We start from the raw sequence: 14,818 nt of genomic DNA on the forward strand, positions 1-14,818 counted from the left end.
GAAAAGCAAGTTAGCTGAGGTTGAAAGAATTAGAGGATGAGGAGAGAGAGGGGGGGGGGGGGGCTTTTGAAGAAAGCAAGCCCTCAAAAAAGCAAGAGAGGCTCTCAGTTGTTTTATGTCATCCGTTTCTCTAAAAATAGAGAGGTGAAAATACTGACAAGCAGTGACACATTGAGCGTTGTTTCCCGCATTGATGGGACAAACGCGTATGTGGCGGGAAACCCGCTGAGTTGGGGTTAAAAATAGAGAGAGAAACCCATTTTTTTGCAGGATTAAGCAGTATATTGTAGTATATTTAAAAATTGTATCTATTCCTGTGATGGTAAAGCTGAATGTTCAGCATCATTACTCCAGTCCTCAGTCACATGATCCTTCAGAAATCATTCTAATATGAAGATTTGCTGCTCAAGAAGAATTTGAAATTTCCTTATCTTATCATCAATGTTGAAAACAGTTGTGCTGCTTAACATTTTTTTTGTGGAAATTGATAATTTTTTTAGGATTCTTTGATTAATAGAAAGTTCAAAAGAACAGCATTTATTAGAAATAGATTTTTTTTCGGTAACAACGTTAATTTCTTTACTGTGACTGTTAATAATATATTGTATACCTATATAATATAAATATCCTTGCTGAATAGAAGTATTAATTTAATTCCAAAAAATAAATGTTACTGATCCAAACTGTATGTGTGTCTATAAAATACATAATCTATCAGTCCCATAAGCACACAAGCAGGAACTTTACAAAAGCCTGCCAGACAGTTTGAGCATCTGAAAATGTCTTTAAATCAGCTCTGCAGATATTCATAACTAGCTGACCTTTACAGTGATCCATGACTCTGCGCTTTAGTTCATGTTGTTCCTGTAAAAAAAAAAAAAAATTATATATATATATATATATATATATATATATATATATATATATATATATATATATATATATATATATATATATATATATATATATATATATATAAGATGGTTATGAGGATCTTACACTCTAAAAAATGCTGGGTTGTTTTAACCCAATTTTGGGTCAAATATGGACGAACCCAGCCGTTGGGTTACATTTTTAATCCAACGTTTGGGTTTGTCCATATTTGACCCGAGCACAGTCTAACAGAGAGAATGGTTCATGGTTAAATTTAATAACTGAAACTCATGTTATAATGAGAGCAGTGTAATAATGATGCAGACCTCTCTGTTCATTTAGTGGCAGCTAATGGCACAAAGGATAATACATTTATCTTAGACACATACACACACGTAACTGAGTGGAGAGTATTTCAGTAATACACTAATCAACTGCAGAACAGGGCCAAAGCAGTAAAACAACAACGATACAATTCCAAAATTAAATGTTAGAGAACTATCCGGTAAGTTGGTATTAGCCACCACTGAAAAAAGACAAATATGTAGATATATACACACACATATAAACCCAGAATAATAGACAGACCAAAGGATAGAAGGATGGATGGGAAGACAGATAGGATGGACAGACAGATAGACGACTGGACAGAAACATGGATCAGATGGCAATATTGAGAGAAACTTGAATCGAATCCCGTTTAGAGCCTACAACAACGGTGCGGTTCACACCACAAGCGGTCAGGGTCGTTTACGGTAACGGTGCTATATCTAGCGTGCCTTATTTCAAGCCCTTTCTGCTCCGTGTGCGTTGCTTCTCTCTCCCACTAAAGACGTAATGCGCCTCATTAAAAGGAAAGTTCACCAAAAATGTCAAATTCTGATTTGACTTGAATTGACTACCATAGTATTTTCTTCCCCTACTTCCCCTAAACATTCTTCAAAATATCTTATTTTGTGTTCAACAGAAGAAAGAAACTCATACAGGTTTGGAACAACCTTTAAGAGCTGCAGATTATACAGGGTTTTTTAACAACATCGCAGAAACATGGTGTGCAGCAAAATAGATACTTGTGCTAAAAAACTGCAGAAAACGAGAACGCAGCAAATATAATTATTCGACTCCGACTGTTTAACTAAACCAGGTTTGTGACAATTTAAGGAGTGGTGCCTTTGATAAATTTAGTTTTCCACCCCCATACATTCAGCATTAGACTATTAATCAGCGTATTCAAAGAATTTCACAATAAACAATGGTGTAAATTTGGAAAATAATTTAGAGATGGCAAGGGAAGACAAAAATTAGTTGAAATTAGTTAACTTTATTTTGTGCTCATGATGAGAGTTTTGATTATTAGATTATGTATGTTTGTTTTTAGTAGTTTATTACTTTGAGCAAAATATAAAAATGGTCCATACTTTTCTTAAGAACTATGTCCCAATGTCTTCTATGTGGTCTAAATGTAAAATAAAATAAAAACACCTTACCTGTTTATATCCATATCCAGTTGGGAGAAATCTACTGCGGCTGCCCTGGTAGAAATGTATAACTGCTCCAAATAAGTGTTGTCTGGACCTCTGCTGGGAAGGAAATATAGAGACTGGACCTCAATACCCCTGCTAAATAAAGATGAGCATGGTCATGTAAGGAAGTTAGTCAAAGATAAAAAGCAATTTCAATATGGTGGGCTATTGAGCCTCTTACACAAAGGGCAGGACTCAGTTAACCCCTTCTAGAATTAAGTATTCATGTGAAATTAGAAATGCACAAACGGACATGGTGATAACTAAAAAGTACAAGATTTTACGAATTAAAATTCAGAAAGACTTCTCTGCGTGTTGGGAGTTTATATAAATATTTTCTAAACTCTGCGGGAGTCTTACTGTGCTAAATACCGGGCTGCATATTAAATCTCATTTGCCTCATGGAAATCTCATGAATTAATTTTCCCTGCTGATAAACTGACAGATCAACAGAAGTTACTGTTGGTTTGACTGGGCTTTTCTAACATGCAACACTTCAGAGCGTATAGCAAAAGCGCCTGCGTGTCAGAGTTTGATTGATGGTCTGAAATGCAAAACGGTGGTCTAAAAATAGGCGGATTGGCTCCCCAGCTGTGATTGGACAGCCTAATGAGTGCAGAGTGACTGTGCTCAGGTAACACTTCCCCTGGTCCACCACCCATCGGCGGACTGACACTACACTGGAAAGACGCGAGGATGGGGAAGATAATAAAGTATGATGGGGAACAAAGAGACAGTTATAAAACGCTCTGCTTGAGTCACTGCTTGAATGATTTGAGGCTGTCATTGTTTCAAGTACTCACTAATTCACTCTCATACTCGTTTAAACACACAGCAGCCCTGGCTTGGATCCAATCAGCCGCCCATGAAATTAATAAGAGTTCATTTTTATCCTAAAATATTTGAGTATGTGCAGTTTTAACATCTGAACGATTTATCAAATGTCCATACACACAGAAGAATTTCCTAAATTCATTTCACTTTATAAAATTGCAATTCATCTTACATTCAAGCACATTAAGCACATCATATTAATATACAGCACACCCACAAATATCCGTTCACAAGCACAGCACTCATCATATTTGTGTATATGTATATATATATAAACAGCAATATTGTGAAATATTAGTACAATTTAAAATAACTCTTTTACAATTTAATATTTTAAAATGTATTCCTGTGATGGTAAAGCTGAATTTTCAGCATCATTACTTCAGCCTTCAGTGTCACATGATCCTTCAGAAATCATTCTGATATGATGATTTGCTGCTCAAGAAATATTTCTTATGATTATCAATGTTGAAAACGGTTGTGCTGCTTAACTTTTTCCGTGGAAACCGTGATTTTTTTTCAGCGTTTTCTTTGATGAATAGAAAATGAATTTATTTCATAGAAACCCTTCGTAATATTATAAATATTTTCTTTACTGTCACTATTTATTGATTTAATGTGACCTAGCTGTAAAAAAAAGTGTTAATTTATTTCTTCTTTTTTAAATCAGAGCATATGGTAAACCAAATACCTAAATCAGTTATTATTTCTTCCATTAATGATGTATTTTTAACATTAAAACCTAGCCTTTCATGATTCTATTAAATTAGTATATAATAAACTATGTGCCATAACTATACTGCATAAACATAACTGTGATATACTTGAATAACATGAGGAGACGTTCGTAACCTTGTGAACCTTTACTGAACAAAGCAACATAAGACATACATCTCGTTCGGCAAACACCCGTCAAAACTCTGGCCAAAAACACATCTCCCCGGAACAGCCACGGCCCTCCTCAGGCTCTTAGCCTCTTAAAGGAACCTCACTATTGCAATAGTGAGTCAATACATTACAATAATAATGATACAAGAAAAAAATCGGTTATAGAATCTTCTGCAAATAAATGTGAGTCTCACTCCCAAAACTTGCTGGAGTGTACAGTCATGGTCAGAATTATTGGCACCCTTGCTAAATACACTCTAAAAAATGCTGGGTTGTTTTAACCCAATTTTGGGTCAAATATGGACAAACCCAAACGTTGGATCAAAAAAGCAATTTAAAAATGTAACCCAACAGCTGGGTTTGTCCATATTTGACCCAAAATTGGGTTAAAACAACCCAGCAATTTTTAGAGTGTATGATCAAAGATGGCTGTGAAAATACATTTGCATGGTTTATCCTTTTGATCTTTCATTAATTTTTTGTTATTGTGAAAATCTAACCATTCATTGGGGTAAAACAATTGCACAAAAAAAATGTTGTGGGGTGGGGGTCTCTTTATGAAATAAATGTTTTTCTCCAATACATGTTGGCCTCAATTATTGGCACCCCTAGAAATTCTTATGAGTAAAATATATCTGAAGTATTTACATATTTACGTTTAGGTTTGGTGCAAACAGGGATAAAAAGTATCCCATGCCCAAGATTTACTATACTGCTGGATTGTGGGTCTCTTTTTCTGCCGGAGGTCCTGGATATCTTGTTCAGATACACAGTATCATGGATTAAGACCAACAGATAAATCAAAACCTGACAGCCTCTGATAGAAATCTTATTATTGGTTTGGATCTTCCATCAGGACAGCGATCCGAAACAAACATCAAAATCAACACAAAAATGGGTCAGTAAATACAAAATGAAGCTTCTGCCATGACCGTCCCAGTCCCCTTACCTGAACTCTATAGAAAATAAGTGGAGTGAACTGAAGAGAAGAAGCACCAACATGGATCTGGGAATCTGAAGGATCTGGAGAGATTCTGTTTGGAGGAATGGTCTCTGATCTCCAAACTCATCCGGCATTATAGGAGAAAACTCAGAGCTGTTAACTTGGCAAAAGAAGGTTGCAAAAAGAAAAGAAAAACATTTATTTCATAAAGAGGTTTTCAGTCCATTTTCAATTATTTTACTTCAACGCAAGGGTTCGATTTTTGTGAATTTTTGGGATAAAATAAAATTATTAAGAAAGGCTTCTTTGTTCATATTTACCAAGAGTGGCCATAGTTCTGACCATGACTGTATGTGACCGATGATCACAAGTTCCAGGTGAACATCAGGTCACCAGAATCACACACAGGTGTCTCATTTCCCTTATGAATTCACACTGCAGAAACAAGAGGACCTGAAACATAGAAATTGAAATATTGAAAATTAATGCACACCCGAGGTGGTAATATGGACAGAATGTTATGCAGTCACACCTCAAGAGTGCATTCATTTTTAATAATTCACAGGTCTGGAATCAGTAATTCTGCTTATATATCACGGTTATCGCATACCATGGGTGCAATTGTTCATTTCAAATAATTATTCATGTCCCTAAAACTACTTACACCACAGACAAAATGCCTGCTTAGAAACAGCCCAAGTTGCTACAGTATAACTGTAGGATGTTAAAGGCACAACATATACAATTTTTAGATTAAAATATCCAAAAACCACTAGAACAATGTTATATATTCTGTTGACGTGTGTACTTGCATTATCCCAAACATTTCCAACAATGTTTAAATCCAGAGAAATCAGCAATTTTAACCAGTGCAACGGCCCGTGTCATTGCGTCTCCTGTCAATGACGTCATATCCGCGTTACCCTCGATTTCCAGTTTTATTTTTCATAGAAACTATGGAATCACCAAAAACACTTTAATATATATATATATATATATATATATATATATATTACACTTTTTATTAAACAGGTGAGAAACTACTTGGATAAATTTCCAGAATTATTAACAGAAAACGAATCATTGTTATTTGGCTCAACACTGTTAGGGCCCTTCTTGCACCCAGCGCAATTGACTTTGTACACCGACGCATGTATCATTCCTATTTTGCACCCGCACACAGTAGACGTTTCCCTCCACAGACGCACGTCGGTAAATTAAGGAATGAACTTGCGCTCGCGGGGGCGGTTCAGCGCAAAGAGGAGGCGTTCCGGCGCAAACGCTCCCTGGTGCTATTTTGCAGTTTTAGAAAACAATTCCGCCACTGACCAGGAAAAACCCAGTCTAAAGACAAGAGGCGTGTTGCGCGTTAGTGATGTGGTATTTTAAGGGCGCGTGCTTGGCCATTATGTAGCGTGTTAACGCGCATACACGTTGATTCTCTAATATAAACAGATGCAGCAGTTTTCATTTTTGCAAATCATACATTATTACAAGGAAAAATATTACCACACGAGGGAAATCATTGTTGTGTCCGTGAAGATGTGAAACAAATAGGCATACATCTAGCTTACACATTTACCCAAATTATAATACGCCTGTTTAACCGAAGCTAATAGGGTGGGTTTCTCCCATAATCCTCATACAATGTCACTTCTCTGTCTTTTACGGCCCTGATGAGAACGTCGATCTCCTCGGCTGTGAACCGCTCCTGGCGTGCGCTGGCAAATCCGCCGTTATAATAGCAATCCGCCATGGTACAAGCGCGCCTGCTCTTAAAGGGAATGTGAGAGGACGCTCTGATTGGTTTATTTCACGTTACGCCCAAACCACACCTATGAATAATGAAGCTACTTCAGACCAACCCCTTTTAGATTTGCGTCGGGCGCAAGAGTCATTTATCCCGCCGGTATAATAGCAACAGCGTCCGGAATCCGCCCACAAAGTTACTTGCGTTTCGCGTTTGATACTTGCATTTCAGATCGTTAAAATAGGGCCCTTTGTCTTATTGATTGTTTTCTTGATTTACCACGAGTACAATGTTTATGCCTCAGAAAGACAACACTATGTTGTCAAGTGGCTAACATAGCGTAATCAGAGAGAGATTTCTCCATCATACAATATATATTATAAGTAATAGCATTAGCATAATAGCAATCTAGATTACGGCAACAAGTGTCTCATACCAGCCATCGAGCGAACGCACAGAGTAACATTATAACATAACTTTTAAAACCCTCAAATGTATTTAGTATGAACAGCGCTGCGCTTCTCCACATACGCAATGAAAAGAGTGGAAGCGGCAGGTGTCAGAGGAGTAGACAGAAAAAAAAAGTCCACAGAAAAAAGTCGGTTATAAATGTTAGGAAGTCTTATTTATATAAACTGAAATAATTTTGAAATAATTCAGCGATGTGATCTAGAACCATAATGTGGCCAACAAAGTTATAGCAGTGCAGTTACAGAACACTAATCAAGACTCTGAAACATCTGTCAGCCAATCAGAATCAAGCATCCAACCATAGTTGGTATAAATGGTACAATAAACAGGATGCGAGCGGGGACAAAAGAGCTAAACTGATTATACACCCCTTGACATTTCAACACATGCCACATTCAAACATATTTTGTCGCATGGATATGATTTGCATAAATTTATGAAGTGTGTGAGTGTATGCGCCCAGGCTTGATGCTCCCCATTGATCATCTAAAAGGCTCGTAGTGATTTTTGCAGCCAGTCCTTTGAGATAACAGTTATGTCCTACTGTTATATCCAATGACGCAAATACAAAACAAAGCAGGCGTTGCATGGACGTGAGGGCAAAGCATAATTACACACACACACACGCACTGCTTTCTTCCATCCTGTCAAGGGGTATTTGTAAGTCACCTGAAGCCTATTAAAGCAATTTAAGCAGAGAAATGAATCACTGAACTCAATGTCATTTATTAGCGTCTCAGGTAACGTGGGGAACCAGATCCGTGAAAAACAAGCGCTGACATCCAATCAGCAATCCAGTCAGCCTATAGTCTCTCAACAATGAAGGGTGAAGTGTATTTTATATAACGTTTTATGAAGATTAAAAGTGAAGCGTGTAATTTCTGCACCCCTAGCAGCACCAAAAATAAATATTAGAAGTAAAGTTGGAGTGTTCCTGAAGTTTAAAACCTTTTGAAAAGAGATTCAAGGTTATATTAGCCTTGAGTTGAGTAGTTTCAAGTTGTAATATATGCCTTTCTGTTTGCTGAGGTGCCGTGAGTTTACTAGGTGGTTACTAAAGCTCAAAGTGCAAGTTCAAGTTAAGCTCAATCAACTTACTGCATAATAATAATTAGCAAAAAAAGTTAATATACACATCCTTTTAAAAAATGTTTTTACAGTAAGACACTTTGTAAACATTTAAAAAAAAATACTCACCGTTTTAACAGTATTACCACAAGACAAAAAATATGTGCTAAAATGATCTGACGAGAATGAGAAAACCATTACAGCTCAAATAATATGCAGTTTTGTAACAAATTTAGTAAAAGTGATTTTTTTATAACATTATAAGCAGTGTTGTTAAACTACAACTAGTTAATTGAAACAAAGCCAAAATAATATTCACATTAGGCGGAAATTTGTAACTTATATTTAAATGAAAATTACTTAAATGAAACTTAAACTTAAAGTTTGTTGAAGCATGACATGATAAATAGAAATAATATTATATAAAAAAAAATATGACAAAAGCACAAAGTTACTAAAACTAAAATTAAGACCAATAAAATCTAACTCAAATTAATAAATGCAACAATAATGTATAAATAATTTGATAACACTGATTATAAGCTTGACGTTTCTGCTTTTAAACCCTTCAAAACCTATTTACCTTCACTTCAAGTGTCTCACTGTAATCCAGATTTTATATATTTTTTTGAAAGACAGGGTATGTGACCAATTTATTTAGTAATAATCAACATTACACCACAGAAGCAGTCAATTTAGCTACATTTTTATCACTTGTATTAAACCCAGAGTATTCCTTTAAGAACTAGTAAAAAAATAAAAAAAAAGCCAATAAAACAAAAGAAGATAAAGGTGTAAACTATAATAACGGATGTGCGTGGAGGTCTGAAGGTACCGGCTGCATTTGAAACCACATACTTCCCTTCTATATAGTGGGCGCAAAAACTGAGACAAAATTAGCATGTACGAATTTACAGTACTCATAAAAGAGTAGGCAAAAGTGACCTACAACTTCCGGTGAGATTCTGAAGTGTGCATATGGACACTTTACTATCCCATGAGGCCACAGGAGAATGTGAATGACAGTGAAGCGACGCAACTGACTCTAGTAAGTCACATGATATTGACAACATGGCAATTGTAGTATGTCTGAATTACATACAGTACATTTGATATTATATAGAACATCCTTTTTAGCAGTCGCAGAGTATTTACTTATTCAAAATAAGTACCTACTAAAGAGTATGCGGTTTCAGACTGAGTGCTGTCCTCTGCAGGTCAGGTGGAGTGTTGTCAACCTACAACTGGCTTATTAATGTCTCTAAATGTAAAACTGCAATAGGAGAAAGCATTTTAATATATACAAAAATACATTTTAGCTTTAAATCCAAGGTTTCCAGAGATCAGAAACAAAGCTTGCCCTCAGAGAACAGCCTGGGCAATCAAATTGCATGCGAACTGTGTAATCCAAGTAAGCTGCAATCAAACTATAATAAATTCCCGAGGCAAAAAGTTGTCATTGATTATCACTGCCTCTGATTTTCTCACCTTCGGTAAAGTAGCTATTCTTTCTGTTCACCTTGGTACCGCCTACAGATGCAGTATTATCTCCCAAGGCCTCCATCTGCCACCCCAAGGACTGATGGGACGCATAGTGACATGGTCACCTCCCAAGGCACAGCCCTCTGATTGTGACAGCCTGTCAATATGCCTGGAACCAGCCATCAATCAAAGCTGTCATCTGTCCAGACATGCAGACAATGTGTTGAGGAAGGGCAGAAACTGATGAGTGATGCTGGGTGTTTGTCTCAGGCCGTGATAATGATAACCAGGATTATGGGAAGTGTGATACATGAAGAATGTTAGACATCTGCCCAGCAAAATTGTGTTTACCGTCTTGATTGGTAACAAATATTATAAAGCCATTGTAAATTGCAATAAATATACTGTGGTTTCATCAGTGCATTTTAAGCTAAGTGCTTTGAGTTTAATGAGCTATTAAAGTAATCGTGATACTGAATTCTAATTCACAGTCTAACTTCAAATATAAATGAGACTGTTGCAGTTTTCATGCAACAAATACAAATTGTTAATTTTAGGCTGATTATATTGATTTACCTTGAATAACATTCTTCAGGAAGATGAAATCCCAACAGACTGCTGTTGCGGTTCTCAATACATCGCTGTCCTTTCAAACATACACACATGAACATACACACATGAACACAAAACATTCCAAAACACAATGGAGCTTAACAGTCGGGTTCTAAAAATCCCAGGCACGTTCTCCATTGAGAAATTGATTTTTAATAATAATAATACCATGCACTCTGGAGTTGTTAAAGCAACACTAAATAACTTTTCCTCTTCGGTCGCCCTACAGGTTGGAAACGGAATTGTCCATTACCGCTGTCGTAAATAATTTAGCCTACCTCTCAGCCTACTGTCGCACGCACGCTCGCTGTTTATCCAGCACCGGCTCTGGAATGAACGAAGTCCACAGGCAAGGTAGAGTATGCTGCATGAAGCCACTTCAGATCTCAATTTCATTTTTAAAACAGCTGAAATTCTAAAATCAATCCAGTCCGCACCCCACAGACAGAACCTCGAGTTTAATTACAGGACATCAGCATTGTTTCATCTCTCTAGTTCCCCAATTAAAGTCATTTATGTTTGTCTCTTACCCAATTCTCAGTGCCGTTTGAGTTCAGTTTAGAATCAAAAGGAGGAATACAAGTGCAATCAGTCGGACATACAGTACAGTGGATGCAGATCCACTTATAAAAAGAACTAAAAGAGTATTAAGATCATACATAAATAAACTTCTCATCTGGCAAAACACCGATGCATCATATTTTGCACCGCTGCTTGTTTTACTGTGAGATGTGAGAATTATAATTCACAAGTTACTTTGAAATAAACCACTGTTTTTACTCAGTGAGGTCATTCACAATGCTTTATGGGCTGTGCCATTCATTTCATCAAAAACATTATACAAGTACACTTTTGTCCTTTTTTTTGCTTTATTTAAAAAATATATTTATAATAATATTTAATATATAATTTTATAATTCCTATGAGGAATATGAATGGGTAAAAATATTGAAGGAACCAAGACTGCAGATAAAGTGGGCAGTTGATGTATGCTCTATACTGAGCCATGCTTATGGACAAAATGCAGGGTGTTTTTTTCTTTTGCCCGTTTTACTGCCCGCCTGGTGAAAATTGTACATCTGATCCCTGAAAAATAACAGGCGCATGATTTCAATCATGCCTGTGGCACAATCGGTGTGGGGCAAGTTGCACACTAAAGTGTAAAACTTAGTGCTTGGGGGATGTGCAAAGCAAAGTGTTGCATCAAAAAAAGAAAGAAAAAAAGAACAGCCAAAGAATATTTAAGATAAGTTCTATTCATTTATTTATCTGCACGAAAACATTTTCAAAAATAGATTAATTTTTTTCTTTTTTTAAAAAACATTGTAAACCATTCAGTAAATGTTTAAAAAAAAATCAAAAATATTTCATATGTAAAAATGGTTTTCCACAGTGTCTTCTCACAAATGCATTTTCTCCCCTAAAAATATCCTGTACTAACCTATCCTCTGAGAGAAAGCAAACTCTTCTAAACTGTAACACAATAAGGTTTAATTCAGCCTTTATGAATGATCAGACGGCTCCATAGTGGACCAAAAATATATACACCTAACCTAATACGGCACAAGGGTGCAATACCACTGCTTTAGCCAATTATTCTGACACATATTGATCGAAAGAGATGTCTGCTGGGCAACTGGAGAGATGAATTTAAGATGCACTGCAGAGATATATGTAGTCAGTGTGTGTACACTGCTATTCAGTGCCTTTACAATGGGTTTTTGACCTCCTGCAGACAGAGGGATATTGGGAAACGATGTGTAGTCTGACTCTGTATGTGAATGAGTTTATGTTAGTGTGTGTGTGTCCCTTTAAAAACATGTTCTCCCTCTGTAGTTCTGTTTACTTGAGGTCCTGGTCCTCTGAGTAATGCATGTAAACTTTACCCACATATACATTCTTCATCACCGGAATGTGCTAGGATTATATAGGAATGAGTCACAGCCTGTCAGGAACGTGACAAGGACACAACGAGACATTATTCAGACCGTATAGTCCAGTCCGCCTGGATGGCTATAGCTCCTGGAAGAAGGCCACTCTGGATTTGGTGCTCTGGAGAGTGAGCTGTGGAGACAGATTGAAGAAGATTGAGAGGTGTAATGAATTGTGCCAAGTTCCAAACTGATGCTCTTCATTTTTTTTAAGAAGTGACAAGATAATAAAAAATAAAAAAATATATAAATAAAATGCACACATTACTTTAAAAAATGTGGGGTCAGTAAGTATTGTTCTTTTTAAATGATTACTTTTATTCTGGATTAAATTGTTCAAAAGACATTTGCAATGTTACAACATATTTCAATTTCAAATAAATGTTGTCCTTTTGAACACTATTCATCAAAGAATCCTCACAAGAAATGCATCAGTTTCCTTACAAATAATAAGCAGTACAACGGTTTTAAACATTAATAATAATAATAAAAGATAAGCAGCTGCACTAAATCAGCGCATTCGAATTTTTTCTGATGGATCTATATACATAAAATGTGTTTTAGTAAGGGTTGCCAATATATTAAAATTAGCTTGATAAATCTCACAACTACTGCAGAAGATTAAATGTCACATTTTTATTGGCTAAAATGAGCCAGTAACACTTTATAATAATAATGTTCAATATCCTCAGTTAATGCAACAGGCAGAGGAGCATGAAAAAAAAAAAAAGAATATTAACATATTAATTTACATATACAGTACTAATATATATGCATGGTGTATAATAATGTATTATGAACAAACTATGGAAGCTTGATGTGCAAATAAAGGTAATTTTTGAGTTGTGAGAAACTTGGAATTGCAAGAAAAAATGCTATTGTGAATTGTGAGATAAACATGCAATTAAAAATGGTAATTGTGATTAACAATTAGAAAAAAAATCCTCGCAATTGCGAGTTTATAACTAGCAAATCTGCCCTTTTTTTTCTCAGAATTTGATATATAAACTCACAATTGCGAGTTATAAAGTACGAATTGTGAGATGTAAACTTGCAATTGATCGTTTGCAAAGACCCGCCCCTTTTAGTTAAGTTAAAAAGATGCAATCACCCATTTAATTTTTTGGTGAAAACCAACTTCCGTAAAAAACATGGATTAAAAACAAAAACAGTATATTTATTAATACAATTATTATTCAATTTAAACCATTAACAAATAATAGTTTACTATACCTAATGCATTAACTGATAACTAATGTGTGTGTATACATAAGGCTTGTGCATGATACCATGTTAAATATAATGCTGTAAATTCTAAAAATGATTGTTTTTAACTTTGGCAGGCGAAATTGTTAATTGTTTTTGCTCATGCCATGAGAAACATTAGACATGTATGACACGTTCAATACCTCGGAGTCATGCAGAATTCATAGCGAGAGAGAGTGAAAGAGAGAGAGAGAGAGAGAGAGAGAGCAGTGTGTGTGTGTGTGTGTCTCTGATCAGCTGTCACTAGTCTGTGTGAGACCACTGACGGTGATGTTTAAAGACACTTCAAGACAGAATCCCTCATGAAACACTGGCGTAAACAAACAAGAAGAGACGGAGGAGAGATACAGAGATGGGAAAATGATGAAATTAATGCTATATGAAGATGGTACATTTCTGCTTCATTATTGAACTATTTGCAGGGATATAAGGCACAAGTACTTTCACCCTGATATAACCCAATCTGCTCAGTGGTTTCCACACATGCTCCAGACATCCTTGAGATATAAATGTCACTAGAAAAACACTTAAAAATAAAGACTAAAGTCTGTGGTTACTACAATTGTGTGAACTTGAGGAGAACTGACTTCAAACATCCACAAAAGATCACCTTGAGGCCAGATGATTGGAAGTCATTGCAAAAATGCCTCAGAAAAGTGTAAAAATTCATGTTATCCGCCGCCGTCAATGACCGGATACTGCAGTCGAGTGGGAACGTCTACTGGAAAGCGAAAGTACAGAACCTTTGCTGCCGCCAGCAATTTAATTACTGTCAGAATGAACACTGTGATGACTTTGAGGAATTACATTTCTTATTTTATATTTAGGAGACACTATTTTTAGTGTCTTTTTTTTTTGTTTTTCACTGTTAAAGAAACTGGCCAGCTTAAAAGTTTAAATCTAAGACTTTAGGATTAACATATCAGATCAGAAAAGTGAAGATAGTTTTCTGAGAAAGTTCTAATATAATTTTTGCAGATGCCATTTGGTTTTACATTTTGTATATAGCCTATTTTAAGTAATTAAATTTATTTCTAAATGGCAAAGCTGAATTTTCAGCATCATTACTCCAGTCTTCGGTGTCACATGATCCATCAGAAATCATTTAAACATTCTGATTTGATGCACAAGAAACAATTTCTTATTATTATCAAAGTTAAAAACCGTTTCATATTTT

At 35.8% G+C, this 14,818-nt stretch overlaps 1 protein-coding gene across 3 annotated transcripts in view; it reads right to left on the reverse strand.

Moving 5' to 3' along the window:
• Positions 1 to 11,680: 11,680 nt before the first annotated feature.
• The window catches only part of nf2a (NF2, moesin-ezrin-radixin like (MERLIN) tumor suppressor a), a 39,838-nt gene continuing 36,700 nt past the window's right edge, over positions 11,681 to 14,818 (reverse strand). For 2 of the 3 annotated variants that reach the window (XM_079606241.1, XM_079606242.1), the window contains exon 17: positions 11,688 to 12,508. In XM_079606241.1, coding sequence (XP_079462367.1) covers positions 12,458 to 12,508 — 51 coding nt within the window. In that variant the 3' untranslated portion in view covers positions 11,688 to 12,457. Of the gene's footprint in view, positions 12,509 to 14,818 lie in introns of all 3 variants that reach the window. The other variant, XM_079606240.1, reaches the window with a different exon arrangement.

This window comes from Phoxinus phoxinus, assembly GCF_949152265.1.
Source record: "Phoxinus phoxinus genome assembly, chromosome: 3".
NCBI classification, from domain to species: domain Eukaryota; kingdom Metazoa; phylum Chordata; class Actinopteri; order Cypriniformes; family Leuciscidae; genus Phoxinus; species Phoxinus phoxinus.